Raw genomic sequence first — 25,559 nt, forward strand, 5'->3', positions numbered from 1 at the left:
GTTATTATTATTCAATTATATTTTTTTACTTGTTGGTATGATGGCATTATTAATATAAAAAGCAAATTAGTGACAGCTGATCATCAGACCAGAGTAACCACAGGGAAAGGGAAAGTTTATGGATGCTCTTTGTGCACATATAAATTATATCAATCACGATATAAAAATATTTGATATAGTGCAGTTTTTAACGAGAGTAATTCGTTTTTCACATAATTTCACATGATTTTGGGCAGTTATTTAATTTAAGCAAAAAAAAAAAAAAAAAAAAAAAAAAAAAAAAAAAAAAAAAAAACTGAGGAGCCATTTGGGAGCCAAAAGAGCCGGATCTTTTTAGTGAGCCGAGCAAAAAGAACCGGCTCTCTGAAAAGAGCCGGAATTCCCATCACTACTACGCAACATCAAATATCCATACAGCAAGTGCAGTTTGATACAATTTATTATTCCATGCTTCCATTTTCTACACGTTATACTCATGATCAGCTGCAAGCAGAACACAGACTTGTAATATATGCCATCTTGAAACAAGAAAGCTCACACAAAAGCTGCGATGACGTATCAATCTACTATCCAAGTAAACAAAAAGGCACATGTGATCGTATAAAGCATAATTTCAGAACTAAAATTGCATATATTTGTCTGACTGATACATATTGCACATGGATAGACTTGGAATAAGATTATGTAAACTTTGATTAAGTAGCATTCTGGGTGTTTCTTCTATCCCCTCCAGGAGAGGAAGTAAATTTTTCCCAGCGTGTCACCGCACACAAACTCCGATGGGTTCTCTGGGTTTACCTCCAGCAGGAGCACAGGGCCACTGCATACAAACATTCCCACCTGGGGAAGAAAAAAAGAGTGAAGGAATGATGAACGAGATGGTGGAAAATGGAGAAATCCAGTGGCAGGGACTGACTTGTTTCTTGGTACTTCTTTCCCACAGCTTGACGGTGCGGTCGGCGGAGGCAGAAATGATGAGGCTGCGAGTGATCCTGAGCACGCTGATTTTGTCATGGTGGGCCTGGGTGGTGGCACACACGCACAAGACTCAATTTCCCAAAAGTGAACGTCAACGCACAACGCAAGCACTCAAAATCATTTAACACGAGAGGTTAAAAAAAATGAATCAACAACTACTATAATAACGATGATCCAATCAAATCAATCATGATATTTTAAAACATTTGGAGACCTTGTTAAACTCATTCACTGCCAGAAGATGTGCAAAAATGTGTCCACTGCAATGCCAGGGCTTTTGTCATTGTCACTCGAATTCCAGGACCCATAGAATATTGAGTTTAAGGACTACATAAACATTCAATGCAGCGCAAGAAACCTTAGACCAGGGGTGACAAAGTCCTTTTTTCCCGCGGGCCACATTGTAGTTATTTCCTCTCAAGGGCCGTTATGAATTTGGGGAACCCATTAGAATGTTTAAATCCCTTCAAATATTACATATAGAGCACACAGCAAATTAATGAATAACTCGTTTTCAAATCTGAAGTCAAGAATAATGACTTTTATTGTGGTTGACATCCAAAAATATGAAATTTTGGCTCAGATTTTAGCAATCATCATGGAATTACACAAGTTTGATTTGCTTTGCGGGCCGAAAAAAATGATGTGGCGGGCCGGATTTGGCCCGCGGGCCTTGACTTTGACACCTGTGCCTTAGACTGTCTTCTTTCATCAGAAAAAAAGCGTTAATTCTTAAATTATGTGGGTCTGGAGTTATCTGAGCTTGAAATAAGGGTGTCTGTCCAAAATACAATACAATACACACAGGTCACATCCGAGTTACGACCGGGTTCCATTCCGACAAAACGGTCGTAAGTCAAACGGTCGCAAGTGGAAATTCATTCAAACTGGCTGACGTGATTTAAAAAAAGCAGAATTATCATGATAACATCTGCTTCCAGCCTTCAATTTAAAAATAAAAACACTCCATTCACGATAGCAGATGATTGTAAATGATGCCTTACAGGCTTCCTGCTGCTCCACGTGGAGATGTGCGGCGGCTTGTTGAACCACATTTTCCCCGCCTGATCGCCACACACCACAAATTCTAAAAAAAAGCCCAAGCATATTATTAGACAACAGAACCAGCGGCCGCTTTGTTTGCTCGGTAGCACCTTTGTCAATGGTCACTGCCGTTATCATGTCCCTCTCTGCCTCCTCTTTCTCCTTCCCCTCAGAAGCGTTTGACTCCAGTGTCATGGAGCTGAAAGACGAATTAATGATGTTCTGTGGGCCCATAGCAAACTGAAAGCAAAGACAGAACGCTAAACTTAACAAAGGATGGTAAAATGATTGTACATTTTAAAATAACCACATAGCAATGCTTTACAAGAAACATCGTTTTAGAAATTATCACTCAAGGAATAGTTGAACAAAAACGGTGGTGTAACACATATAGATGTCATGGCAATCCTCATATACAGTGATACCTCGGTTTAGGAACCCATTGGGTTACGAACGTTAAATTTATGAAAATTTTACCTCGGCATACGAACTTTTTTCGTACACGGAGCTGCCTCAATGAGTGATATCTTTCGCGAACAAGCCCGTTCTTCTAAAAACAAAATGGCAGTTGACTGTTTCTGCCCTTTATTCCATGCCCCCAGTCTTCGGTTAAAGCCACGTGATTGGTCAAGAACGCAGCAGTGAGGGGAGGTGGTTTAAACATTAAAGAGACAGGAAGACGACAGTGAGAGAGTTTCAACTTTGGTAGTGTTTAGACTGCAAGGTTAAAATATCACATCAATCAGGCTCCACAAACAACCCGCACAAGCCATCTGTACACTTGATGCAAAAAGCTATCAACCCACCTAAACAGAACACAATTGATGAGGAACTAGATACAATTATCACAGAGAAAGCAACTACAAGGGATCAATCCTCAAGATGGTGAAAGAAGAAGGTTACGTTCCTCATCAAGTGTTTAATGTTGATGAAACGGGCCACTACACTCCATCGAGCCATAAACGACCATCACAAAGTTAAATAAAACGACTTTATTATACAGTACAGTTTATTTCTTTAATTATAATACCACAGCATATTTATTATACATAAATAAGGTATATTTTGTGTAGTTTTAAGGCTTAGAAAATAAAGTAGAAAGTAAAAGAAAGTAGAAAATTATGTTTTATGGGGACCTGGGAACGGATTATTCTCATTTTAATGGGGTCCTATGAGAAAGTAATTTTTGGGAGACACTCTTTTTGCCTTACACACTGTCTGGGAACCCATTAAGTTCGCAAGCCAAGGTATCATTGTATATATAAAAGTGATGCATCTTAACAGCATCACTTACAGCGGTAGTCCAAAAAAAAAAAATTGGAATGCGTGGAAATACTTTGAAGAATGGCACAACCATGACAAGTCAACGGTGGCAGTGATGGACATGAACTCACAATGAAGCCAACTTGGACTTTCCCATTTGACTCGCCCACCAGCCACATGCTTTTCTCGTCGTTTGGGATGAGGCCCAAAACTCCCACTTTGTAGTTCCAGCTGGATAAATTTACAAACACACACACACACACACACACACACACACACACACACACACACACACACACACACACACACACACACACACACACACACACACACACACACACACACACACACACACACACACACACACACACACACACACACACACACACACACACACACACACACGTATAAAGCAATCATGATGAAACCATCACACCGCACCGCATTTGTACAGGTTCATGCAGAAACATGCAACCTTTTGGTTTTAAAAACGTCCTAAAAATGAACATACACACAAAACAAAAGGAAACGAAATCAGTTATATCTGCACATGCAAAATCGTACTTGACCTTTTCGTTTAAACAGATTAAATCATCTATTTATTAAATCATTCACTGCTACTCACTAATTTATTCGGGAATTGAAAATATAATGTTGAGCGCCATTTCTGAATTTGTTTTGATTTATTATGTATTTTTTGGGTGCTCATAAAGTGCTGGCCAGGCCTCAGGGAATGTTTCTCCCTTCCACAAGGGGGGGAGTATTTCCCTTTGTTCCACGTTAGCGCTTTGTTCCAGCTTCAGCTGTTGTTAAAGCGCTATATAAACCAATATGTATGTATTGCATTGTATTTTGGACAGCTGCCCTCATTTCAAGCTCATATAACTCCAAACCCATATAATTTAGGAATTAACTTTTTTTCTGATGAAAGAAGAGAATCTACGGTTTCTAACGCTGCATTGAATGTTCACAGAGTCCTAAAACTCAATATTCTGTGGGTCCTGCAATTTGAGTGAAAATGACAAAAACCCTGTCAACAGAGTGGACACATTTGCATATCGTCTGTTAGTGAATGAGTTAATATAATTGTAATTAAAATAGACAATAACTATATTTTTGGTTCAGATCAAAATGGACCTGGAGCATAATGTATGCAAAGAAAATAAATACAGACGCTCCCCTACTTGCAAACATTCGAGTTACAAACAACGGTACATATGAACATTTTTGTAGTAACGTATTCTCTCCAGTTGTACATGTACATATCTTTATAGAGCATATATTTTATGAAATGTTTATTTTTCAGTACAAACTAATACAGGTTCCTTATACAAACCTTAAACAGACTTACATAATCCTTAAACATACTTATATAAGCCTTAAATATACATTCCTTACAAAATACAGTAAAGTCTCGTTATATCGATATTCAAGGGAGTCCGAAAAAATATCGAAATAACCGGGACTATCGATATATCCGACCCTGTTTGCATGTAATTTTCTCCGTGCGTGCATAGAAATAGTATCGATATAACCGGGACTATCGATATATCCGATATCGATATAACGAGACTTTACTGTATAGCACTCACGCAACTTACGAACAAATTCACCTTACGAACGACCGTTCGGAACGTATCTAGTTCATAAGTTGGGGAACGTCTGTAGTATACAGTAGTAGAAGTAGAAGAAACCAAACCGCCCGGAGACAAAATAGACAACAAGGGTGAGAGGACCTGAAGACACTCATCGGCCACCGCTTGCTTTGATCCATGTTGCAGGTAACGACAAAAATGGATCCGCTGTTGGACACGGCGATGAGAACGGTAGAGTACGCCAGCTGTGCCACTTGCTGCGTCACCTGGTGCGTCGTCACCTTGACCATGCTAAAACGCATTCAAGATGCACTTTGGTTTCAATTATAAATGGTCGATGTGTTTTTCTATAAAATTACCTGACTGCGCTGCGCTCCTGATTCCACACAAGTTTCCAGATATCCACCCAACAGCCCACGTAGCTAACAGCAAAATGGCCGTTGGGCATGGAACAAATGGCCACAACTTTGCTATCCGAAGCCTTATAGGACAAAAAAAAAACAAGATAATAATAATACATTACATTTCAAGCGCCTTTCAAAGCTCTCAAGGACACTTTACAGTCACAGACAAGCATAGGTACTATAATAAATAAAATACAATCACAAATAGAATGCAATAAATAAAATACAATTATAAATAGAAACAAGAGAAAGAGCTACACAGAAAATGCAATTTTAAATAGGTGGGTTTTGAGATGGGGCCGTCTCTCACTCCTCACACCACCGCTATCCTCGGTCATAGTCTTGTCACCTCCCGGATTGACTATTGTAATTCGCTTCTCTTTGGTGGTCCCTCAGAAACGTCTCCACAAACTTCAACTCGTCCAGAATTCTTCAGCCCGGATCATCACCAGATCCTCATCCTTTCACCACATCACCCCCGTCGTCCAAGAGCTCCACTGGCTCCCGCTCAAATATAGAATCAACTTTAAAATTCTTCTTTATACGTTAAAGCTATCCATAACCTTGCCCCCCCCCCCGATACCTATCTGACCTTCTTCAAATTTATATTCCCTCTTGTTCCCTCAGATCCTCTTCCTCCCTCCGCCTCTGTGTGCCCCCCAGTCCGTCTCAGCACAATGGGGGACAGAGCTTTCAGCTGCTCTGCCCCCAAACTTTGGAACTCACTTCCTCCCAACATTCGTAACATGGATTCTCTTCCCAAACCAGGATTTGGCGTGAGCGTAAGGACATCTTCAACGGGTGATCCAACACGTACTCACCTCAATGCTTCCGATCACTTGACGACACCGCCACACCTCCACCAGGCCAGACTCGTAGCCCGTGAGGAGTACATTGAAGTCAACGTCAGAGAAGCAGAGAGCAGTAACGGCGCCTCGCAGGCTCGGGGTCCGCTCTGTACAGACAGCAAAAACGTTGTCAGGGATCACTAAAGCGGAAAAAAAACAATCCAACCCTACCGGTTTCCCATATCCAGCTTCGCAAGGAGCAATCTTTAGAAACGGTAAGGAAGTCTGCAGCGTCACGTCCCTTGTGAGCGACACTGCGAATGGCGTCGCTGTGACCCTGGAAGGTGTTCAAGTGTTCCACCTGTGCACATGACAAGAACTTTTTTTACTTGAGAAGACTCCGTTCCAAATTACATGCAAATAGCCATGAAGAAGCCATGACTTCCTTGACACTTGATTTTGTAAAGTCACTCTGGTGAAGCACCTCAACTCACCCCAAAAAAAGGGGTGAAAAAACAAAATGAAAGAAAATTAGGCCAGTGATAATGTGGCCAGTGATAATAATTACATACAGTGAGACCTCAACTTACAAACACCTTATCTTACAAACTTTACGTCTTACAAACGTCAAATTTATGAAAATTAAACCTTATAATAAGCACTATTTTCATGATACACACCCGCCACGGCTGACGGAGTGATCTTCGGCGGAAGCACACGACCGAACAGCACCAGAGGTTAAGTTACCAACAGTCCTTATGGAAGGTGACTCTGCTTCCATAAGCCATCAACGACCATCAAAAAGGTCAATAAAACCTTATTTTACAGCACATTTTATTTCTTTAATTACAGTCCTCATGTAATGCGCCTCTCTTTCCAAACAGCAATTCCCTTTGACCTCCAGCGCCATTCCATCAAGCCATAAATGATGTAAATAAAGTGACTTTATGATACAATGCAGTGTATTTCTTTCATTACAATGCAATAGCACATTTATTATACATAGAATGAATAGAATGAATGATAGAAGGTATGTTGTGTGTAGTTTTAAGGCTTATTTAGTTGAAAAGTATATTTTATGGAAACCCGGGAACGGATTATTCCCATTTTAATGGTTTGCTATGGGAATTTTTTTTTGGAGATACACACTTTTCGCCTTACACACTCTGTCTGGGAACCAATTAGGTTCGTAAGTTGAGGTCTCACTGTATATGGTATTTCATTGAATGCAAAATGAAATGCAAAAACCCGCAATGGCTTCCAGATCCGCACGATTCCATCTTGGGCAGCGGTGAGAACAGTGAGATCCTCTGGATTCTTTTCTTTGTCTAAAGACAACGCAAGGAAAAATCAAAACCGCAAACAATAACGAAAATGATCTACACTGGTGATTTACTGGCATCGGTGACAACGAAGCAGGCGTGGATGGGTCCTTCGTGGGCAGGAATGTGACAGATGTTGACGTTGGTCTCCCATTTCCATACGTGCAAGTTGCCATCAGCGCACCCGGCCGTCACGTACGGGCCCTGCGGGTGCGTACGCAGTCGATGAGACGGCTGCAGGGGATCATTTCCTGTCGGAGGGGAAGTCTTACCAGACAGGAAATGGAGGTGAGGGGACACGTCCAGGTGATTTCTCGCAGGCTTTGAGCGGCCTCCATGTCCCATAAGCAAAGTCTGCCATCATTCGATGAGCTTATCTGTCAATTAGCAATAACATCCTGTCACTTTTTTTTTTCCAAGGACAATATTCGGCCATTTTGGAACCACTTAATTATTGTGCAAAAAATAAACCATCATGATAAAATGAAGACAAAACAATCGTAAAAGCTCACAACACAGTCTGGAGTCCAAACACAACCAGTGATCCAGTCCCTGTGGAAGGCCGGGAGCACTTTGAAAACGGCTGGTTGTATCGAGCTCATGTCCCACACCAACAGAGCCTGTAAAATAAAAACATACAAATATCGTGTTGTCTTCACGGAACTTTAAATTTGAGATGCTCGTTCCTACTTTGTCTTTTCCACCAGAAAGCAGCTGTCCACCATCGGGACTGAACGCCAAGCAGGTGACGCCACCGCTGTGGCCTTTGAGGAGGCCAGCAGGAGGCTCAGAATTATACTCGCTCAGCTCGCTCAGCTGCCACAGGAATATCGTGCAGTCATCTGTTCACCAGATAAAGTCAGTAAGAAATTAAAATGTGGCGTTTTGGGGGATGTCTTTGATGTTTTTTTTTTTTTTTTTTGTGCGACGACGTGCAAAAAACACATTTTGCTCCATGGCATTTCTCACCTGAAGCGGTGGCCAAGTAAGTGGCGTTGTGCGCCATGGCTCGGATAATGCCAAACTGCATGCCGAACATTTCCGTCATTCGCATGCCGGTCAACTCTCCGTCCTCCCCGAGTGTCCTCTGCCATAGGCGCACCCGCTTGTCGTGCCCCGTGGATAACAGCGGGGGGCCTGTGTCGGCGGATGAGGCATCCGCACAAACCCACAGCAGAGACGGGACGCTCAGGCGGAAAAGGCCGGACTCCCAAATCATCTCACCTGTCAAAAGAAGAAGAAATTTGCATCAATTTATCCAATGGATATACTTTTTTTCTTATTTATCAGCTAAACCACAGGTGGCAAAGTCAAGGCCCCGGGGCCAAATCTGGCCCTGCATATCATTTTATTCGGCCCACGAAAGCAAATTAAGCATGTCAAGTGCCATGTTGCTTGCTAAAGTCCGAACCAAAATTTCAAATTATCGAACGTAAACCACAATAACAGTCATTATTCTTGACTTCCAATTTGAAAATTAGTTATTCATTAATTTGTTGTGCGTTCTGTATGTAATATGTGGAGGGGATGAAACATTCTAATAGTTTTCCCAAATTTATAAGGCCCCCGAGAGGAAACCGTAATTACAAAGTGTGAGATGGAGTGCCATTCCCGAATTTGTTCGGGTTTTGGTTTTTCTTGTCGATAAAGCGCTGGTCAGACCTCTGGCAATGTTTTTTCCCTTCCTTGAGAGGGCAGCATTTGCCTTTTGTCCATGTTAGCGCTTTGCTACAGCTTCAGCTGTTGTTAAAGCGCTATATAAATAACTATGTATGTATTGTATTGTATAGCTGCCCCCATTTCAAGGTCAGATAACTCCAGACTCATCTAATTTAGGAATTAACTATTTTTTCCTGACGAAAGAATAGATTCTAAGGTTTCTTAAGATGAATATAATGTTTATGTAGTCCTAAAACTCAATATACTGTGGGTCTAGAAATTTGAGTGAAAATGACAAAAACCCTGGCACTGGAGTGGACACATTTTTGCACAGCGTCTTACGGTGAATTAGTTAATAGACATGAAAAAAAGAATAGAAATTGGAGAGAAAGAGGTTGAAACCTCACATTAAATATTAAATGCATATACTATCACAACTCCAACCAAGTTCCATTTTGTCTCTTGTCTGTGTGTGTGTTCTGGTACATTAAAACCCACCCGAGCTGAGATGGAAGAGCTTGAAGCCGTCGCCGCTGTAACCCACAGCGACGTAGTCCCCGTTGATAGCGGCACACAGGACACCGGTCTCCGTTACGGTGTCGGACTTGCGCTTCTTATGAGGAGGCTCCTGCTCGTCCTGAAAGAAAAAGCATGGAGGAGAAAAAAAATAATTGAAAGGACTTTCTACAAGACAGTCAGTGATGACCTGTTTATTTGGTACCTGGACTTTCAGTGGTATTTGTCATATATCAGATTATCCACAAAAACAATTAGTCTTACAGATGCAGTTGGTTTCCACTGAGGATAAAGAATATATGCATTGTCTGCGATGGCTCGTAACCTGAAAACCCCGCAAATTAGGTCACAAAGGTACCACCGCATTAAAAAAAAAAAAAAGTACCTTTTGATGCTTTAAAGTACCAACTGAGCGCCCAAGTCCACCAGACCATAGTTGGAGCTGTTGAGGAAAATCAATCAGTATTGGAATCACGTTTAATGGCCAAGTATGTAAAGCAAACCAGTAAGTTGTCTCCGTTAGTTTAAGTTACACTCGTATTGCTACGATAAACACAGGCATACAAGTATCAAAAGACGTGCAGTAGGACCACCAATGAACTTCTAATGATCATTGCACTAATGCCGTTTGTTACAGAGCCGCCATTTTGATGTACGCACCATGTGATCGGAGCCGGCGGTCAGCAGCAATCGACCTTGGTCTAGAAAAGCCAAAGTATCAGCGGCGCCGGCATGTGCCCTGAAGCATCCCACGCAGGTGGAGGTCTCCACAGACCACACACGCACTTTGCCGGATACGGAACCCGAACACAACATGGACGACGACGATGGCGAGAAGGAGATGCTGCGCACTGAGCGGGTGTGACCGCAAAGCCACTATTGGAACATAAAAAAAAAAACAATAAAGTTGTTGTTCATAAAATCAATATACAGTGATACCTCAGCTTACGAACTTAATTGGTTCCCAGAAAGTGTGTGTAAGGCGAAAAGTGTGTCTTCCAAAAATTAATTTCCCATAAGAAACAATTAAAAATGAGAATAATTCGTTCCCAGGTCCCCATAAAATATAATTTTCTACTAAATACGCCTTAAAACGACACAATGTACCTTATTTTATGTATAATAAATGTGCTAAAAAAGATCCCACCACAGGCTGGTGGGGTCAATGGTACATTTTCAAGCTGTTTTCATATACAGTGATACCTTGGTTTACGAACTTAATTGGTTCCCAGACGGAGTGTGTACGGCGAAAAGTGTGGATCCCAAAAATTTATTTCCCATAGGAAACCATTAAAATGAGAATAATCAATTCCCAGGTCCCCATAAAACATAATATTGTATGTATAATAAATGTGCTATTGTATTGTAATTAAATAAATAAACTGTACTGCATAATAAAGTCTCTTTATTTACCTTTGTGATGGTAGTTGTCAATGGATGATGAACTTCCAGGTTGCCTTTTGATGATATCCAAGTAAAGTTGCAGTGCTTTCTTGGCGATAATAACTCACAATGTCCCCTGCTAGCTGCTTTTCGCTCATCCAAATCAACAGAAGTTTTTCAACCTCTTCTATTGCCTGAGAAAGTTGCTTAGACAACACAGAAACACCCTTGGCCACACGTAGCAATGGTCGATTTAGCATTCTGGTCGTGAGACGCTAAGTCACACAAACGCACACCTCGTTCGTGTTTCTCAATGATCTTCTTCTGTTCGACCGTAATTTTCTTTTGTGTCCTCTTCGGCTAAACACTAGCCTGTGTACTTTTAAGGCTTATTTAGTAGAACATTGTTTTATGGCAGGGGTGTCAAAGTCATTTTTTTGCCGCGGGCCACATTGTAGTTATGGTTTCCTCTCGAGGGCCGTTATGAATTTGGGGAAGCCATTAGAATGTTTAAATCCCTTCAAATATTACATATAGAGCACACAGCAAATTAATGAATAACTCGATTTCAAATCTGAAGTCAAGAATAATGACTTTTATTGTGGTTGACATCCAAAAATATGAAATTTTGGCTCAGATTTTAGCAATCATCATGGAATTTAACAAGTTTGATTTGCTTTCACGGGCCGAAAAAAATGATGTGGCGGGCCAGATTTGGCCCGCGGGCCTTGACTTTGACACCTGTGTTTTATGGGGACCTGGAAACGGATTATTCTCATTTTTAATGGTTTCTTATGGGAAATAAATGTTTGGCAGACAAACACATTGTTTTTGCCTTACACTTTCTAGGAACCAATTAAGTTAGTAAGCTGAGGTATCACGATATTAAAACTTTTTCCGTGTAACGTCTTTCTTTATAAACACGTTTCAATTTGGGCACATGCAATTTATAGACAGGTGCAGTTTATGTATGTACAAAATGGTTTTTCCTTTAAAATTGTACTTGGTGAGGCTATTAATCAGGGGCCGCTGTGTAGTCTGGAAATTACGGTACTTTTTTTCAAGGTCATGTGAAATAACGAATTTTTAAAGGCCACGTTGACAAAACGTACGAAAATGTGCTTCTACGCTCACTCCCTTGACACAAAATGGTCTCGCGGCAGAGAAATGACTGGAAATGGCAACTCACAGCCTGGCTGTTATTTTGGAGCCACTTCCACACGACGATCTTCCCGTCCCAGCAGCCGGCAGCCAGCAGGCGATCCTCGTGGTCAAAGGTCACGCAGTTCAGAGGGCTATCGCTGGGCAGAACCGCCACCTCGTGACCTTTGACCGAAGACCACACCTGACAAGAGCAAATTGGATTCAATTATTAATGATAGCATCGAGATGAATCATTAACTCATTCACTGCAGCGTAAGAAACCTTAGACTTTCTTCTTTCATCAGAAAAAAAAGTTACTTCCTAAATTATATGGGTCTGGAGTTATGAGCTTGAAATGGGGACGGCTGTACCAAATATAATACATATTATAAGAATAATGCATTTCATTTATCAGCGCCTTTCAAAACTCTCAAGGTCACTTTACAGTCACAGGATCAGTTTAGCTAGTTAGACAGCTAATAAATAGCAAATAGATAGCAAATAGATAGCTAGCAAGGCAGGTAGCCAGCAACGGTGACCCGTTTTTTTCCCGAGACAACGCGCAAGATCAAGTTAGCTAGATAGCTAATCAGAAAACCTTTATTCGTCCCACAATGGGAAAATTTGCAAATAAATCTATCTAAATATATAATATAATAGATAACTAATAGACAGCTAACTAGTTAGACAGCTAACAGATAGCAAATATATAGCTAGCTAGGTAGTCAGCAACGGTGACCAGTTTTTTTCTGAGACGACGCGCAAGATCAAGTTAGCTAGCTAGCTAATATGTTAGCACTTTGTTCCAGCTTCAGCTATACTGTAGAGCACTTTAATAACAGCTGAATACAAAGCACTAACACGGACAAAAGGCAAATGCTACCCCCTCGTGGAAGGGGAAAACATTGCCAAAGGTCTGACCAGCGCTTTAACGGAACCCCCGCAAGAAAAACCAAAACCCAAACAAATTCGGGAATGGCGCTCGACGTCACGCTTTTCAATTCGGGGATGGCAGCGAATGAGTTCAAAGTAACCAACGCTAACTAGCTAACCTTTAGCGTGAAATCCAGCGATGCTGTCGCCAGATGCTTCCGATCCGAGGAGATGTCGCTGGACGTTATCACGTTGGCGTGTCCTTTAATAAGGGACATCCTGCGAATGGCCGACACTATTAATATTCAATCATGGTCGTATAAAGTTTAGGATACGCCGCGGGAGAGAGAGAGTTCACTCACCGACACCCTTTGGCGACATCCCAGATTTCGATTTGGCCGTCAAAGGAGGTCGTAGCGAGACATCCATTCTTGAGGACGACGCAGCTGGAGATGCCGTCGCAGCTGCTTACCAATGACTTTACTTCCTGTCCAGGTGTGACAACGGACGTCATATTTCAGTGATTGTGAATCCCAAACAAAAATACAACAAGATGTCTTTGTACCTGTCCTGTGTTTGCATTGATGAAATGCAAAGTTCCTTGGGCGGTTCCGACCACCATTTCTCCATCAGAATCCATCGCCAAGCAAGTCGGCTCAGACATAAAGGTGGACACGACCCGGCTACAACACAAACAAAATCCAATCTGACCTTATTTGAAATTGAAATGATTATATTTAGACCACTTTGATCAAATGTTGCTAAGTCAAAAACCCTTCACTAAATCGCCATGGTGGGGTGAGGTTCAATTTGGATCGTTCCTAAAACCGACATGTTAGGCAATATAGGCTTAGTTATGCTAATGAGGTGATACCAGATCAAATGGGGCAATCAGGCCAGTCGTAGACCCATACTCAGTCAGGACAATAGAAGTAATCAGTCAGGACAATAGAAGTAATCAGTGTAGCCGCAGGGAGTAGTCCTCTGCTCCCCCCCACCCTGAGAGCAGGGATCAATCATAGCAGAGTCTGGCACCGCCACGTCTGGACAGTAGGGAAATATATCGGGCCAAAACTACCAGCAAAATATTTTAGTTCGCTGACAAAGCCTCTTGGATAAGAACTGAAACGTCCGACAGCTTCAAAGAAGTACAGATGATGGCAGAAGAAACCTTCTCATCGATGGACCACTCCTGTACGACTGAGAGCTTACACAGACGTACCTATTTGCTATCTATTAGCTAACTGGCCGGCTAGCTAGCTATCTGGCTGGCTATTAGTTATATAGCTAGTTGTCTCGCTGGCTATCTATTGGCTATACATTAGCTAGCTAGCTTTCTATCTATTTACTTCCGGATTGAGTGAACGCTGGCGCGTGTGACTGCCGCTGCTCACCCACAGAAAAAAAATGATCCTGTGACTGTAAAGTGACCTTGAGTGTTTTGAAAGGCGCGTATAAATGAAATGTATTATTATTATTATTATTATTCTCTTTGTCTTTTCTGTAATGCCGTACAATAGCTATCTAGCTGGCTAGCTATTAGCTATCTATTGGCTTGCTAGCTAGCTTTCTATGTACAGTAAAGTCTCGTTATATCGATATCGGATATATCGATAGTCCCGGTTATATCGATACTATTTCTATGCACGCACGGAGAAAATTACATGCAAACAGGGTCGGATATATCGATAGTCCCGGTTATATCGATATTTTTTCGGACTCCCTTGAATATCGATATAACGAGACTTTACTGTATTTGTCTTACTATTCTATTTGAGTTACTTCCAGGTTGAGTGAACGCTGGCGCGTATGGCTGCCACTGCTCACCCACAGAAAAACTTATCCCGTGACTGTAAAGTGACCTTAAGAGTTTTGAAATGCGCTTATGAATGAAATGTATTATTATTATTATTAAATGTGACCATTTATTAGAAAAACTCATCCCAAATGGAAAATATAATGTCACAAGTCAACCGTTTCAAGATGAACGTTCCCACTGTACCTGTTTTCGGCAAAGCTTTGATGGTCATTGTTGAGCCACTCAACCGCTTGTACGCTCCCATTACCCAGCAGCCCATGGGCCCAAGCATGAGCGGGGGTCTCGGGTGGTTCGTTGAGGGCCTGTTGGACGAAAAGCGCCGGCCAGCGGGAGAGTACGGCGGTGTGGCGCTGCAGGAAAGCTCGGCGGTCATCCAATGCAGCCTGCTGCTCGCTGGTCAACAAGGATGACTTTTTATCTGTGGGGGAATATAATTAGAACAGGTGAGAGAGAGATTTTGATCAAGAACAACAACAAAGAAAACCCATTATTTAGGGTCATTTAATGAAGGTGAACACACAGGTGGTTAAAGTCAAGGCCCGTGGGCCAAATCTGGCCCACCATATCATTTTTACGGCCTGCGAAAGTGAATCAAACTTGTGAAATTCCACAATGCTTGCTAACGTCTGAACCAAAATGAAATATTTATTAAAAAAACACTATAACAATCAGTATTTTTTACTTCAAATTTGACAACTAGTTTATTCATTCATTTGGAGAGGATGAAACATTCTAATGCAGGGGTCGGGAACCTTTTTGACTAAGAGAGCCATAAAAGTAAAATATTTAGAAATGTTTTTCAGTGAGAGCCACACGCACGCGCGCGCGCGCACACGCACACGCGCGCACACACACACACACACACACACACACACACACACACACACACGCGCGCACACGCACACGCACACACACACACACACACACACACACACACACACACACACACACACACACACACGCACGGCCACTTTTCAACAAAATATCAGAATGTATTATTTAAAATAACTTTGTGATAGTACTCACCGTTAACATGGAGGGTTTTCCGTTCCCCGTGATTGGTAAAAATCCAGGCAAACGATCGGAATGAAATTCTATTTGCCGGAGGCGAAGTTACTGCTAGCTAGCCTGCACACGGCTCATAAGCTTCCACACTTGCTATCTGCAATATACTTCTCGCAGAAGTATGTTGACCCTAACGTTAACAAGGGGCTTGTTAAAATGTCACTGACATTCAACTGTTTCATCGATTGTATTGTTTCATTGCTAATTAGAATCAGAACATTTTCTCTCCTCTAAACTCCGGTGCATTCACGCTGAAGTGCACTAGTTGGGCTTATTTAAAGGGGCGTTTACCTTCATCATGACGGCCACTATCATCCAATCAAAATAGCGCTTTCGGCCATTCTAGGTCAGTGTCATCCAATCAAACTTGCGCTTTCCGCCAATTGCAGCCCCAACGGGAAATGAACGGCGAAAAAAACGACAATAAGTATTATAATATGTAATATTTATCGGCGAGCCATATGCAATCATCAAAAGAGCCATATATGGCTCGCGAGCCATAGGTTGCCGACCCCTGTTCTAATGGCTTCCCCAAATTCATAACAGCCCCCCGGAGAGGAAACCGTAACTACAATGAAGCCCGCGGCAAAAAGAAATGACTTTGACACTGATAGAGAATAGACAGAATAGAAGTTAGCATATTTATAAGTTTCATGCTTAGTTGGTTGAACACAAGGCCCACAATGGAAGCACAGTATCTGGGGTCAATCTGAGGTGAACAGACACAGCCTGTTAAACTGTCATCCTCATGTAAGAAAATCTAGCCTTGGGCGGAATTTAGGACTTGGTAAACTCCTTCACAGGAACAGCTCACTAGCCAAGTTACGAATCTATCCCCCAAATTGAACCCATTTTCAACACATTTAAAAAAACTTTCTCGAAGCGTTATTAGCGGCCATTATTAAATCATCCGGAATGAAAAAGAGTGTCATACATTGACACTCATACATACCGTGCTCATTATAGGTGTCCAGAAGATGATGCAGCAGATTGCTACGCACATTAGCATACAGGAAGTTATAGCTGGAGAGTAGCAAACGCAGTGCCTCTAGCTCATCACTTTGTATCTACCAAACAAAACAAAAAAAAATGCAGTCAAAATAGTTTTTAAATGATGCTTTTTATTAAGATCATGATCAGTTTTGAGGTACAGTGATACCTCAGCTTACGAACGCTTTCGGCCACGAACTTTTCGCCTTACAAACTCGCGAGAATATAATCTTGACATACGAACGAGTTTTCGGCGGTCGAACCAAACCACACTGCGTCACGGAGGATGGCGGACAGGTTTTCTTCACCCCCTTCCTTTGAGTGCAGACGTGGTTTGTTATCGAGTGGAGTACTTTAGCTATTATAGGACCGAAAAAGACCCCACCACAGGCTACTTTTAAGCCTAAAAAGACAAAGAAAATTACGGTCGAGCAGAATTAGATCATCAAGAAACACGAACAAGGTGTGCGTTTGTGTGACTTAGCGTACCAGTACCAGTATGCTAAGTCGACTATTGCTACATGTGGCTAAGGGTGTTTCTGTGTTGTCGAAGCAACGGTTTCAGGCAATAGAAGAGGTTGAAAAACTTCTGTTGATTTGGATTAACAAAAAGCAGCTATCAGGGGACATTGTGAGTGAGGGTCTTATCGCAGAGAAATCACGGCAACTCCGCTCGGATATCATCAAGAGGCAACCTGGAAGTTCGTCATCCATTGACAACGACCATCACAAAGGTAAATAAAACGACTTTATTATACAGTACAGTTTATTTCTTTAATTACAATACAATAGCTCTTTTATTATACATAAAAATAAAGTATATTTTGTGGATTTTTCAGGCTTATTTAGTCGAAAATTATGTTTTCCGGGGATCTGGGAACGGATTATTCTCATTTTTAATGGTTTCTTGTGGGAAATAAATGTTTGGCAGACGAACTTTTCGCCTTACACTTTCTGGTAACCAATTAAGTTTGTAAACTGAGGTATGATTGTATTAAAAAAAGAAAAGTTGACCCCATGAAAATATCTTTAAAAAATTAAATATCACAACGTTGCAAAAAATAAAATATAATATTCCATGAATAAATAGGGCTTAAAAAATATGGCTTTCAACATAACAATTGACAAACCAGACTAGTCGCAAGCTGCTGGACAGCGTCCACCTCCCCGTGAAGAAAACTATCAGTACCATGAGCGTCGGCGAGCGTCCACAGGTGACCTGGAAAAAAAACAACAACAAAAATAAAAAACATCATGAATAATGACATTTTTTTTCAAATCTAAATAAAAATGCTCTCGTTCTTATTTTCTTTTTACCCGCTAACACGAGGTGAGCTCTTCTTCTGTGGTCTTCGGAGGGCAGGAGGACGCTTTCAAAGGCATGCCTCACTTCCGGGTTGCACATAACCAGCCTGTCGTCGGCATTGTGGCGCTGAGTTGGATTCACCAGACTGCAAAACACCTTCTGCTTCATTCCACTTTCAACCACTTTCCCCGATTTAACTCATTCACTACCATTTGCTGAATTTATATTCGGGAATTATAAAGCATGAAGTGGAGCGCCATTCCTGAATTTGTTAGAGTTTTCGGGGGTGTCGATAAAGCACTGGTCAGACCTCTGGCATGGTTTTTCCCTTCTATGAGGGGACAGCATTTGCCTTTTCTCCATGTTAGCAATTTGTTACAGCTTCAGGTGTTGTGAAAGCGCTATATAAATCAATATGTTTTGGATTTTGTACAGCCACCCCCACTTCAAGCTCAGATAACTCCAGACCCATATAATTTAGGAATTAACACTTTTTTTTCCTAATGAAAGAAGAGAGTAAGATTTCTAACGCTGTATTGAATGTTCATGTCGTCGAAAAACTCAACATTCTGAAATTTGAGTGAAAATGACAATAACCCTGGCACTGGAGTGGACACATTTTTGCACATCGTCTGGCAATGAATGAGTTAAAAGAACACTTTGCTCAAATGTAAGACTTTTTAAAGGACACTTAGTACATTTAATTGATTAAAATGCAATTTTAAGTCACATATTGATGCTACTATAAACACACTTCGAAAGTTTTACGGTCATTTTGATATCTTGACAGATTTACCTGCGCAAGCTATGCACAACGTGGGAAAAGGCCACCATGGGAACGCGTCTTTTGGGGTTCCTACACAGCTGCAGCACCTCCTGCAATGTGACTTGTCCTTTGAGGGTGCACAGGTGGTTGCAAGTGCTCAATAGCGAGTACAGGTCACGCTCCCTCAGGCCTGGACATAAAAAGGAGAAGAAAATTGGCTAATGGAGGAAAAATAGTTGAAGTCAGATCGTTCGCATCAGTGATAGGACTAATATGTTACTAATTCAGGGGACACTCGACACTACCTTTCAACATGGGAATTATTCATGCATGTATTGTGCGCGCAATAAAATTATTCACGATTAACTCATTCACTGCCAGACGATGTGCAAAAATGTTTTCACTCCAATGCTAGGGTTTTTGTCATTTTCACTCAAATTGCAGGACCCACAGAATATTGTCATTTTTATCTTAAGCGGGGTTTGTCAGCATTTGCTGAATGTAAATAAGTCATTTGTCATTGAGTTACTTGACCAAGGGTGTCAAACGTTTTGTTTTGTTTTGTTTTTTGCCGCGGGGCATGCGGATGGCCGCCGCTGCTCACCCGCACATAAAAAAAAATCTTATCCCGTGACTGTAAAGTGTCCTTGAGAGTTTTGAAAGGCGCTGAGAAATTAAATTAATTATTATTGTCACGTTTTTGCAAGGTGGTGATGGCAGGTGCGGATCCCAAAAAGCAGGCAGGAGGTTGTATTTAAGATATTGTATGAAAATAAAGTCAGCAGGAACAAAATCTAAAAACATCAAAATCTTCTGAACGGAAAAAAATACAAAGTATCTAAAGAAAACCAAGATTAAAAGTCCGCCAAGGTGAAACAAACACATGCACATGCATACAATTGCATACAAAGCATACGTCAACAATTACCCGATCCCGAATGGTCGTACCGGGAGTCCTTTTAAGTGTCACTGATTGTAACGACCAGCACCTGTGCAGGTGCAGGCGGGGGCGACAGCGCTACCCGTTGGTCGCCAACCAGATCATGACAATTATTATTATTATAGTTATGGTTTCCTCTCGAGGGGTGTTTATGAATTTGGGGAAGCCATTAAAATGTTTAATCCACTCACACAATAAATTAATGAATAACTTGTTTTCAAATTTGAAGTAAAAAATAATGACTTTTTGTGGTCTACATGGGACAATTTAAAATTTTGGTTCGGAGCATCACGGAATTTCACAACTTTGGTATGTTTTCGCGGGCCGAATGAAATGATGTGGCGGGCCATGTTTGGCCCGCGGGCCTTAACTTTGACAACCTGTGTACGACACTATTTGTGGTTACCAGTGGTGCTGACAGTGAGGGCCCCGAGAGCCCAGTGGAGTCCCAGCATGACTCTGTGGTCCGAGCAGAGTCTCTTGAGGCAGTACTGGACCAGCAGATTGATGGACTGAGGAAAAGCCTGCAGGCTCTCGTTCAGCTAGGGCACAAAGACACCGTTGTAAAATTTTTAAGGGAATGCAATGACATGCTTATGTATGAATAATATGAAGAAAGGGTTGTTGTATATAAATCTGTATTTTTTTTAGAGCAAGTCAGAGGAAGAGAACCTTGTCAAAAGTAGCAAAGTTCCTCAGGTCTTCACAGGCCATGTGCAGGTAAAGAGGACTCTCTGCACCTTTCTTCATGATCAGTGACTGCAGCTGTGGCAAGCACACCAGAACGTCACAAAGAAAGAATCCAATGTGGGGAAAAAAATTAGTAGGAACCTGGTTGTTGAAGGCGGCGTCGCTGAGTTTCTTCCCAAAGCCTTGCAGTTCCTTCTGAACAATTTCCTTTCGCTCGATCGTGGTCAGCGGCGGCAGGGTGAAGAGCAGAGCGGACTTCTTCTTGGAGAGTGCTTGCAGCAACGGCGAGGTGGAGGCGACGCTTGTCACCAAACAAACGCCCTAGCACACACACCAAAGCAACAATCCAAAAGAAAAATGAATTTAAAAAAAGGTGCAACTTTTCTAGCAGCAGCATTTCACAATATTGTATTGGTTTTTCCAAGAAAAAAAAAACCTGTTTCTGAAAGGGAGGAAATTCACAACTTTTGAGATAAGAGAAAAATATTGCATATAAGTGTAAATAGAAAAAAATATATATATATATTTTTTTCCAGAAATAATTCCAAATTAAAAAAAAAATAAAAATAAAAAAAATTGGCTGTTTTGTGTGTTAAGAAAAAAAGTCACGGTCCCTTATTTATAAAAAATTACAACACATTTGAGATATGAGAAAAATATTGCATATAAGTATAATAAGAAAAAGAAAACACATTTTTTTTTCCTCCCTGAAATAATTCCAATATTTAAAAACAATGTTGGAATAAACTTGGCTGTTTTGTGTATAAAGAATATATAATATAATAGATATATAAATACTACTACTACTACTACTACTAATAATAATAATAATAATAATAATAATAATAATAATAATAATAATAATAATAAAAATAATAATTATAAGAATACTACTAATAATACTACTATTACTAATACTACTACTACTACTACTACTACTACTACTACTAATAATAATAATAATAATAATAATAATAAATAATAAGTTTTTTTCTCCCAGAAAAACAAAATAAATAAAAAAGTCAGAATAAACATGGCTGTTTTGTGTGTAAAAAAACACAGTCCTTATTTATGAAAAACTAAATCACTAAGTAAGTGTAAAAAGAAAAAAAAAAACTTTTTTTCCCTAACAGAAATAATTCCAAAATAAAATTAAGTCATAATAAACTTGCCTGTTTTATGTATGAAGAAAAATGTCACGGTCCCTCTTATTGACGAAAAACTAAATAACGAAGTAAGACCAAATAAGACAGACCTGTGCAAGCTGCTGTGGTATCCAACCAGAGCTGATCTGATCCCTTTCATCACGCACAAGATCCACACCGTCCACCAGCAGCACAAGAGGCTTGCTGCTTTTCACGTCCTTCAAAGCGGCGTGAAACTCCGACAGTAAATCCCTTTCGAGAGATATAGAATATATATATATATCGATATATATATATATATATATATATATATATATGTTGACAATAAAGTGCACCCACTTGAAAGAGAGGGGAAGCGGCGCTTCTTCCTTCTCTTTCAGTTGCCTCAAGCAGCAGACGAGACATCGCAGGAGGTTCATCACCGAGCAAGACGATTGGCTGGCGGCGGTTGAGTACGAGACAATATCACAGGCCAGGTTTTTCCTCGATTTGGAGCCGCTTCGGAGGGCCTCGGCGAGAGCAGCCTGGAGGGATGGAAGCAGCGGATGTCATATCGGAATAGTAATTGTGCATCGTCGTATTGCTCTGTATTTTTCAGAGGAAAAAAAAAATATTTTGCAAGACAAACAGCTCTGTTTGATCACATGAGAAAAATAATATGAGAATTTACCAGAAAGAATCTGTATTGCTCTAAAAAAAAAAAAAAAAATCATAAAATTCTAAGATTTAAGTGGCAGTTTAGAAAATGATGAGAAATACACAATAAAGTAGACAATATTATAACAATAAACATACTTTTTGGGGGTTTATAAAAAAGTATGTGATATTATAATAATAAAAAAAAGTTAAAATGCTATTAAATAGAGCAGTCATGTTTAAACAATTACCTGTAAATCCGTTTTTTTTAATTAGGAGAATGCAATTGCATTTTTCCAAGAAAAAAGCTGGAATGTTAAGAATAGAGGTATTTTTTTAAAGAATGAATATTTTTTTGCAAATAAAATTTCCAAGAATAAAAACATTTTAATGAGGAAAAATAAGGCAAAATATGACATAATGTGATTTTTTTTTTCCAATACAAAAATTGCAATGCAATGAAAAAAAAGTCATATTTTGAAAAAAAATAAAAATAAAAAAAGGGTAATTCCTATGAGAACATTTTTTTATGAGATAAAATAAAGCCACGTGGTTTGCATACAAATAGTCATACTATTAGATTACTTACCCACCCAAGACCAGACGCACAAAAAGTTAAAATGCTAGAAACAATTACAGGTAAATCAGATTTTTGTTTCTAATTAGGCGAATGGAATTGCATTTTCCAAGAAAAAACAGCTGGAATGTTAAGAATAGAGGTATTTTTTTAAAGAATGAATTTGTTTTTGCAAATAAAATTTCCAAGAATAAAAACATCTTGAATGAGGAAAAATGAGGCAAAATATTGCATAATGTGATATTTTTTTCCAATGCAAAACCTGCAATGCGATTATGAAAAAAAAAGTCATATTTAACAAAAAAACAAGTCTAATTGCTATGAGAACATTTTTTTATGAGCTAAAATAAAACCACGGGGTTTTCATACAAATAGTCATAACATTAGATTACCCACCCAAGACCAGACAAAGAATAGAGGTATTTTTTTAAAGAATGAATTTGTTTTTGCAAATAAAATTTCCAAGAATAAAAACATCTTGAATGAGGAAAAATGAGGCAAAATATGACATAATGTGATTTTTTTTTTCCAATACAAAAATTGCAATGCAATGAAAAAAAAAGTCAGATTTTGAAAAAAAATAAAAATAAAAAAAGGGTAATTCCTATGAGAACATTTTTTTATGAGATAAAATAAAGCCACGTGGTTTGCATACAAATAGTCATACTATTAGATTACTTACCCACCCAAGACCAGACGCACAAAAAGTTAAAATGCTAGAAACAATTACAGGTAAATCAGATTTTTTTTTCTAATTAGGCGAATGGAATTGCATTTTCCAAGAAAAAAGCTGGAATGTTAAGAATAGAGGTATTTTTTTAAAGAATGAATATTTTTTTGCAAATAAAATTTCCAAGAATAAAAACATTTTAATGAGGAAAAATAAGGCAAAATATGACATAATGTGATTTTTTTTTTCCAATACAAAAATTGCAATGCAATGAAAAAAAAGTCATATTTTGAAAAAAAATAAAAATAAAAAAAGGGTAATTCCTATGAGAACATTTTTTTATGAGATAAAATAAAGCCACGTGGTTTGCATACAGATAGTCATACTATTAGATTACTTACCCACCCAAGACCAGACGCACAAAAAGTTAAAATGCTAGAAACAATTACAGGTAAATCAGATTTTTTTTTCTAATTAGGAGAATGGAATTGCATTTTCCAAGAAAAAACAGCTGGAATGTTAAGAATAGAGGTATTTTTTTAAAGAATGAATTTGTTTTTGCAAATAAAATTTCCAAGAATAAAAACATCTTGAATGAGGAAAAATGAGGCAAAATATTGCATAATGTGATATTTTTTTCCAATAAAAAACCTGCAATGCGATTATGAAAAAAAAGTCATATTTAACAAAAAAACAAGTCTAATTGCTATGAGAACATTTTTTATGAGCTAAAATAAAACCACGGGGTTTTCATACAAATAGTCATAACATTAGATTACCCACCCAAGACCAGACACATTTTTGTTAAAAATCAAGTATTTGCCAGACTTGTGCCAAACTTGAAGAATAAAGTTACTTTTTTTTTTTTTTTTGGGGGGGGGGGGGGGGGTGAAAAATCTGGTGTGACAGTGCAGTTACCATAAAAACAGTCTTGCCCTGGCCTGGCGCTCCCTCAACCACCACGGCCCCTCCGCTGGCCTGCACGTGCTCCACCATCTCCACAGCGGCCGACAGCAGCTTGGCCCGGCTGTGGAACTGCTTCTGCAGCGCTTCCTGGTGAACTTCTTGCTCCAAAACTTCGGATGTGGCGTCGGCCTCTTTGTCCTCCTAAGCAAAAATAATAACAATACAATACAATACAATAATGATTTATATAGTGATTTATCAACAGCTGAAGCTGTAACAAAGCGTTTAATGTGGAAAACTATCATATGCAGGAAATAAAGCAGTCACAAAGATAGTAGAAAGCGCCAGTAAAGCCAAGATCAAGTTGGAATCATGCGATGAGTCGAATGCATAATAATAATAATAATAATGATAATAATAATAATAATAATAATAATAATAATAATAATAACAAATAATAAATAATAAATAAATAGAAATAATACAAATAAAAATACAAATAATTAAAAAATAATAAAAATAAAAAATAAAATAATAATAAAAATAATTATAAAAAAATATATAATAACAATAATAATTAAAATAATAATAGTAATAATAATAATAAATTGCTGTTGAATTACTCACATTCACAAACTGCTGGACAGCTTCCCAAAGGTCCTCCAGCACCGCTTTGGAAAACTGCTCCAGGTTCTTCAAGTAAGGTTTGCCCTCCACAACACCCCCCCACTCACACTGGTAACTACAACAGAGATAAACACACATATATACTCAAATTGATTGTCATTGGATAGCATGCTAGCATTAGCAACTGTTAAGACTCACTAAATATATGCTGAAGTTAGATTGCACAAAAAGTACCGTATTTTTCGGTGTATAAAGCGCACCGGAGTACAAAGCGGACCTTCAATGAATTAAAAATGTTTTCCAAATATAATCTATAAATATATCAAAATATTCCAAATATTTAAGGCACCTGTGTATAAGGCGCAGGGTCATCTTTTGAAGAAAATAAAGGCTTTTGGGTGCGCCCTATACACCAGAAAATACGGTATATAGCAATATATTCTAGATGAACTGG

At 39.5% G+C, this 25,559-nt stretch overlaps 1 protein-coding gene across 3 annotated transcripts in view; it reads right to left on the reverse strand.

The window, feature by feature from the left end:
• Window positions 1–421: 421 nt before the first annotated feature.
• The window catches only part of tep1 (telomerase-associated protein 1), a 42,592-nt gene continuing 17,454 nt past the window's right edge, over window positions 422–25,559 (reverse strand). For all 3 annotated transcript variants that reach the window (XM_089007495.1, XM_089007493.1, XM_089007494.1), the window contains 34 exons: window positions 25,106–25,220; window positions 24,491–24,679; window positions 22,029–22,213; window positions 21,800–21,941; window positions 20,686–20,865; window positions 20,527–20,619; window positions 20,261–20,396; window positions 18,945–19,104; window positions 18,160–18,293; window positions 17,973–18,061; window positions 16,805–16,919; window positions 14,971–15,205; window positions 13,534–13,651; window positions 13,331–13,455; window positions 13,148–13,247; window positions 12,142–12,297; window positions 10,230–10,445; window positions 9,955–10,011; window positions 9,552–9,690; window positions 8,364–8,618; window positions 8,085–8,236; window positions 7,907–8,014; window positions 7,667–7,771; window positions 7,469–7,598; window positions 7,321–7,400; window positions 6,304–6,433; window positions 6,106–6,239; window positions 5,240–5,361; window positions 5,022–5,171; window positions 3,417–3,516; window positions 2,133–2,262; window positions 1,983–2,065; window positions 917–1,021; window positions 422–840 (listed from right to left, as the gene is read on the reverse strand). In XM_089007495.1, the coding sequence (XP_088863621.1) occupies window positions 721–840; window positions 917–1,021; window positions 1,983–2,065; window positions 2,133–2,262; window positions 3,417–3,516; window positions 5,022–5,171; window positions 5,240–5,361; window positions 6,106–6,239; window positions 6,304–6,433; window positions 7,321–7,400; window positions 7,469–7,598; window positions 7,667–7,771; window positions 7,907–8,014; window positions 8,085–8,236; window positions 8,364–8,618; window positions 9,552–9,690; window positions 9,955–10,011; window positions 10,230–10,445; window positions 12,142–12,297; window positions 13,148–13,247; window positions 13,331–13,455; window positions 13,534–13,651; window positions 14,971–15,205; window positions 16,805–16,919; window positions 17,973–18,061; window positions 18,160–18,293; window positions 18,945–19,104; window positions 20,261–20,396; window positions 20,527–20,619; window positions 20,686–20,865; window positions 21,800–21,941; window positions 22,029–22,213; window positions 24,491–24,679; window positions 25,106–25,220 (4,588 nt within the window). In that variant the 3' untranslated portion in view covers window positions 422–720. The remainder of the gene's footprint in view (window positions 841–916; window positions 1,022–1,982; window positions 2,066–2,132; window positions 2,263–3,416; window positions 3,517–5,021; window positions 5,172–5,239; window positions 5,362–6,105; window positions 6,240–6,303; window positions 6,434–7,320; window positions 7,401–7,468; window positions 7,599–7,666; window positions 7,772–7,906; window positions 8,015–8,084; window positions 8,237–8,363; window positions 8,619–9,551; window positions 9,691–9,954; window positions 10,012–10,229; window positions 10,446–12,141; window positions 12,298–13,147; window positions 13,248–13,330; window positions 13,456–13,533; window positions 13,652–14,970; window positions 15,206–16,804; window positions 16,920–17,972; window positions 18,062–18,159; window positions 18,294–18,944; window positions 19,105–20,260; window positions 20,397–20,526; window positions 20,620–20,685; window positions 20,866–21,799; window positions 21,942–22,028; window positions 22,214–24,490; window positions 24,680–25,105; window positions 25,221–25,559) is intronic.

The sequence above is a fragment of the Hippocampus bargibanti genome, linkage group LG11 (assembly GCF_051943395.1).
Source record: "Hippocampus bargibanti isolate YZ-2025 linkage group LG11, ASM5194339v1, whole genome shotgun sequence".
NCBI lineage: Eukaryota > Metazoa > Chordata > Actinopteri > Syngnathiformes > Syngnathidae > Hippocampus > Hippocampus bargibanti.